Source organism: Tupaia chinensis, unplaced genomic scaffold (genome assembly GCF_000334495.1).
Source record: "Tupaia chinensis unplaced genomic scaffold, TupChi_1.0 Scaffold000182_1, whole genome shotgun sequence".
Classification (NCBI taxonomy): Eukaryota; Metazoa; Chordata; class Mammalia; order Scandentia; family Tupaiidae; genus Tupaia; species Tupaia belangeri.
In genome coordinates this window covers 2347412-2352804 of record NW_006159657.1, presented here as the reverse complement: position 1 = coordinate 2352804, position 5393 = coordinate 2347412, and the positions used below count along the sequence as shown (strand labels likewise).

The 5393-nt window shown below is 59.9% G+C and overlaps 2 protein-coding genes across 2 annotated transcripts; both read left to right on the top strand.

Moving 5' to 3' along the window:
• The first annotated feature begins 465 nt into the window (after window positions 1–465).
• PRM3 (protamine 3) lies at window positions 466–906 on the top strand. Its single transcript, XM_006146526.1, has one exon. The coding sequence runs from the start codon at window positions 517–519 to the stop codon at window positions 826–828; it is 312 nt and encodes a 103-aa protein (XP_006146588.1). The 5' UTR covers window positions 466–516; the 3' UTR covers window positions 829–906.
• A 2975-nt stretch (window positions 907–3881) lies between these two features.
• On the top strand, window positions 3882–5233 carry TNP2 (transition protein 2). The gene is made up of 2 exons (XM_006146527.2): window positions 3882–4328; window positions 5080–5233. Exons 1-2 carry the CDS (start codon window positions 3965–3967, stop codon window positions 5094–5096), a joined length of 381 nt encoding a protein of 126 aa, XP_006146589.1. The 5' UTR covers window positions 3882–3964; the 3' UTR covers window positions 5097–5233.
• Window positions 5234–5393: the final 160 nt, after the last annotated feature.

Here is a 5393-nt window from a genome sequence, read left to right as displayed (position 1 = left end):
CGTCGAGCCCCAGAGGGCACACACTGTAAGTGCACACGGCTCCACCACTACTACCAGGGGGCAGCAGGCCGACGGACACCCACTGCCAGCCCAAGGAGGCACTTTGTGCCCTGTTCCGCCCTCCTTCACACATGCCCACAACTCTCTGCGGCAGGGTATTGGTGGGATGTGGGGAGGAGCCTGAGTGTGCCCCTATGGCTTTCAGCAACTGTACCCCCAACTCTCAACCCAGCTAAAAGAGGGACCTTTGCCAGGACAGACAGGATCAGGAAGGGGGTGGTAGTGCAGCAGGGTAAGGGGCACTGACGCTGGTCTGACGAACAGCCTTGTGCCCTGCCTGGCAGGTGGCGAGAGCTGCTGGGGTCCCAGGTTTGAGTCAGGGGCTGGCTCAGCTCAGGCCCCCGAGTGGGGGTGGGCCCAGGCCCTTTGTGATGTCAGCGCCCTGCCTCCTGCCCTCAGAGCCCTCTCTGCCCGGCCGCCGCCCCTCCTAGTCCAGAGAGACAGGCAGAGTGGGCGATGGGTTCCCGCTGTGCCAAGCTCAGCACAGGCCACAGCACGGGCCACGGCACGGGCCACAGCCGGGGCCATGAATCCTCCATGAAGAAATTTGTGGCCTGCGTGAGTCAGGACAACTTCTCCTTGTCTTCCAAGGGCGAGGAAGAGGAGGAGGACGAGGAGGAGGAAGAGGAAGAGGAAGAGGAGGAGGAGGAAGAGGAGCTTCCAGTGCAGGGCAAGCTGCTGTTGATGGAGGCCGAGCGGCAGGAGGAGAGCGCCGAGGACAGCCCCATGGCCGAGCAGAGTCCTGAGCCCAAGCAGGTGCACTCCTGACCGATGGCGACGGCCCAGGAAGAGTGCCCACCACTACTCCAGCGAGAACTTTCAGAAAAGAGTCAATAAAAAGTCTCAAAGGAAGTCTCCTCCTCTCCAGTTTCTGCTAATGCCACCCTGAGTGGCACTGTGTGTGCGCGCATGTGTGTGGGTGTGCGTGGAGGCCTGTGGACAGGCCAGCTGACGGGGGGTTGAAGATCAGGGGTCAGTGCCCTGCTCCTGAAATCCAGTCAGAGGCTCTGCCTGCTTTTCGGGGTAGAAAGTGTCTCCTGGGCTGGAAAGTCATCTTGGCCAGGCCTGTCTCGAAGGTGGGGGATCCTCTCGGGGCCTGAGCTCCCAGTGGCACCGTGCGACTCCCCCAGCCCAACTCCACCGTCTCAAAGGTGGGGGATCCTCTCGGAGCCTGAGCTCCCAGGGGCACCGTGCGACTCCCCCAGCCCAACTCCACTGCGGCTCTGTGGGCTGTCCAAAGGAGCACTGGCTTGAGAGTTCAGCACACCCAAGATCGTATTTCTCCTCTGTTGGCTGTGTGACCTGGAGTAAGTCACCGTGGGTCTCTGAGACCCTTCCTTTCCCCACTTACGGTGGGGGCTAAGCCCTTTCCGTGGGCAGGCCAGTTGGTCGGGAGAATTAACTGGTGAGGTAGGACCAGGCCTGACGCCTACTAAGTGTTCAGCTGAGACAGGTGTCATTGCTGGGGTCATGGTGGGTCCCCTTGGCCTGCTGGGGGGCTGCTACCCTCACGCTCTCAGCGCCCCCCTGCGCCCCACCTGCAGGCTCACTCCTGCTGTAGGCTGGGCGCTCTGACCAACAGCCGACAGGAAGAAGCGCAGTCTCTGGCTCCACATAAAGGCACCGTATGGCACCAGCTGGCTTCTCCTTGGGAGGGTTAGACAGGAGGTGGGAAGGAAGGGCTGGCGCTGACAGCAGACGGACAGGATCACTGCAGGAAGCAGGAACTGGGGAGTCAGCAATGAAGGAGTGGGGGCTCATGGAGGGAGAGTGTCCAGAGACCCAGAGAGGGTCGCTGCAGTGTGGCCTGACATCCCCCAACCAGGTGGCCGAGCCCTGCCCAGGCAGAGCTGCACCTGCCCTCAGGACTCCCTGAGAACCCAGCAGTGATCGGGACAGGCAGCCAGACCTGGACCGGGACCCTGGCTCTGCCACTGGCCAACGTGGGGCCAGCTCCCCAACCTCGCTGAGCCAGTTCTTCTCTGTACCTGCCTGGCAGGGTGCATTCATTTCCCCGAGGCTGCTCTATCAAATTACCCCAGACTGTGTCTCACGTGCGCCACTGCCTGGTCCCCGTTCCGTGACCCCATCCTCCACTTCCGACTTTGTATGGTCTTTCTTCTCTCCATGTGTCTTTGGCCACTTATAAGGACTCTTGTCAGTGGATTTAGGGCCCACACCTAAATGCGCTCACCTCAACTCTTAGCCTAATCACAGCTGCAAAGACCCCTTTCCCAAGTAAGATTCCACTGGCAGGTTCCAGAGGTTAGGTAAGGACACAGATTTCGGGGGGCCACCACTCGGTGTCCTGCACAGGGTTCATTATGAAACTCCAGACAAAGCTGTTCGGCAAGGGGGAAGGCTCAGAGCTCAGGGGGAAGTGGTCAGTAAATGACAACACTGCGCTCTGGGTGCAATCTGACAAGTTGACTAAGAAACAAACTTTGAGAAAAACAGAGGACAGCAAATCCTATGGGGGAGACAAAGGTGCACGGGGGCGGTGGGGACAGAAAGTGAGCTTGGGCTGTGGGGGTTTCTGGGCAACCAGAGGGAGTCAGAGTTCTGGGGAGCAATAGGGAAGTAGGCGGAGGATGCTGTCCAGGGGAGACCAGGGCTCCAGGAGGGGAGGAGTGGCCCAGGGCCCAGGGGAGACGAGGGCTCAGGGAGGAAAGGGTGGGTTGCTCAGGTAGAATGCCTGCCTGAAACCCAGGGAGGTCAGACAGCCTCCTGTTGGACACCAGTTTGGTCCTGGGCTTCCTTCCGGGAGGTGAGGCGCTCTGGGGCACCTGGGCTGGGGCTGATGGGAACTGCCCGGCAGGTGTCCTTAGCAGGGAGGGCAGCAGAGGCAGGGGGTAGGAAGTGGAAGGGGACAGGTTTCTAAGGGCCTGAAGCCTGACGGGCATCTCGGCTCACAGGGATATTAGGAAAGAAGGGACAAGGCCCCTTCGTCACACAGAGCATTGAGCCACCAAACCCACGGTGACCCCAAAGACTGGACACGAGTAATAACGGGCTTTGAATCCGGCTCTGCATCTCCCAGCGCTGAGTCCTGCTGGAGAGGAGGGCTTGCTGGGAAGGCCCCAGGACCACTGGTCAGATCACTCGGTTACTCCTGTCACTCATCTCTCCAAGAAAGCACACAAGCAGCCCATCGGCCCTGGCTTCCCCACGGCCCCGGGCTCAGGGCTGCACTTGAGCATCCGAGGCCGGGTGTGCTAGCTGCTCTGCGGGCTGGGCCCCGGGCACTGCCTGACACCAGTGCACCTGTCGCATCCTGCCAGTGTCCGGCCAAGACGGTATGACAGCTGTCCCCATTATACAAAGTCGGGACACTAGGACTTGTCGGGTGGACCCCTAGGGCTGAGCAGGAGTGGATCTGGGGTGTTTGCTCAGCTCAAACTAACGTGGGGCCCCTACTCTTTCATTTTTTAAAATTTTGCCAGAGGTGAATACACTCACTGGAGAGCGGGCGAGAGAGAGAGACAGAGAGAGAGAGAAAACCCCCATGGAGGACTGTCACACCGCAATCCCTCTTCCTCCACTCTCTTCTTGATATTTTGGGAACATGCACATGTGCCCAGCATGTTTCTCATGCCACTGGGTCTGGGACTCAACCACATGGTCAGCCACGTGGGATCTGGCCATGCTAACCACCATGCCACAGGCTGGTCAGGACCCACGCATGGGGCTACCCCAGAGCATGGCTGATCACTGCCCCACCCTGGGGCTGAGGGTAGGGGTGGGGGCTTTGTCCCGGACGTGCACATCTGTTACACCCTCGGGCCTGTGCCATCATAATCGGCTCCGAGTATATAACCAGGTGCTGCGAGGGCCACTGTAAAGCTGGCCCTGCTGGGAGAAGAGGAGGAGGAGGCGGCCTCTGCCCCTCCACGCGTGGCCTCCCATGGACACCAAGGCACAGAGCCTTCCCATCGCCCACACCCAGCCCCATAGCAACTCCCGGCCCCAGGGCCACACCTGTAGCCAGGGCAGCCGCAGCCACCACTGCCAGCACTGCAGCTGGAGCTGCAGCCGGGGCATGGCCAGTCACCGCAGCTCACTCGGCCACCAGGGCCAGAGCCCGGGCCCCAGCCCCAGCCTGCCACCCAGGCACCACAGACAGACCATGCACTCACACCCCTCCCCGTCGCGGCCCACCCATCACAGCAGCTGCCTCAGGAAGAGAAAGACCTTGGTGGGAAAAGTGAACAAGAGAAAGGGGACCAAGAGGAGCCGGCAGGTGTACAAAACAAAGAGGCGGAGCTCAGGTACCCTTTGGGCAGGCGGGAAGGACCCCAGAGCACACGGCTGACAGGGAGCAGCCAGCTGGAACTTGGGGGCAGTGGGGGACGACTGCTGCCCCCCGGTCAGGTTAGCGAAGCAGATGACGGGGAAGGGTGGCATCTGGTTAGCTGGATGCATGGGGTCTCGAGGGGCGGAGTCTAACATGCTGGTGGTTGACTGGGAGGACGGGAGGGTGGACAGAACAGGTCAGCTAGACAGAAGCATGGTGGCGAGGCAGCCTGGATGACCGGGTGGGCACGTTAACTGGAAGCTGGTAGACGACGTAACAAAAGGGACTGGCTGGGTGGATGGCTGGAGCCACTGGTTAAATGACAGGTGAATGGACGTGACTAGCCAGGAGGGATAATGCACTGCTTGGATGTTTGACTAGATCCGCTGGCATGTTAGGGCTGCAGGGCTCTGGGAGGCTGAGTGTGTGAATCATAGAATCCGAGCTGGATGGACGGCTGGTTTGATTGGTTAAATCCTGGTTGGCTACACAGGTGGATGATAGATCCCATTAGTCGATAGGTCAACGGGCAGATGATGAATCGACAGACGGAGGGGATGACGGGAACTGGGCTGATGATGGAACAGATGGGGGTCCACCCTGGTCACAGGGACCTTGACAACAGTCTAAGCTCGGCCCCGTATTCGGTTACAACCAGCAGTCTAAGACGTGACTTCACAAAGGGCTCAGCTATTAAAAGCCCCTTCCCCACGCCTGTCCCCCAGGACGGAAATGCAACTGAGACGGCACTCCGGCTTGCTCCTGTGTCCGCTTCACCCAGAGGAGCTGCCATCAGGCGGGGAAGCAGCAGTCCTGCAGGAACATGTTGCAACGGTGATTTCTATACAACCCTGATTAAAGCTCGCACGCTGAAGATTAGCCTTGAGTCAGCATTATGATTTCAGTAATAAAAAATGTCACATATGCTTTGGGGCCGAGTTTGCATGCACAAGGAGGGGAGAGGTTGAAAAGAGGCGTGGACACGAATGGATGGGGGTGGGGGAGATGAGGTGGGGGGGGGGGACACGGCTTGGGCCCA

Coding starts and splice junctions, on each gene's coding strand:
- TNP2 (XM_006146527.2), top strand. CDS start 3,965: ATGGACACCAAGGCACAGAGCCTTCCCATCGCCCACACCCAGCCCCAT.
- PRM3 (XM_006146526.1), top strand. CDS start 517: ATGGGTTCCCGCTGTGCCAAGCTCAGCACAGGCCACAGCACGGGCCAC.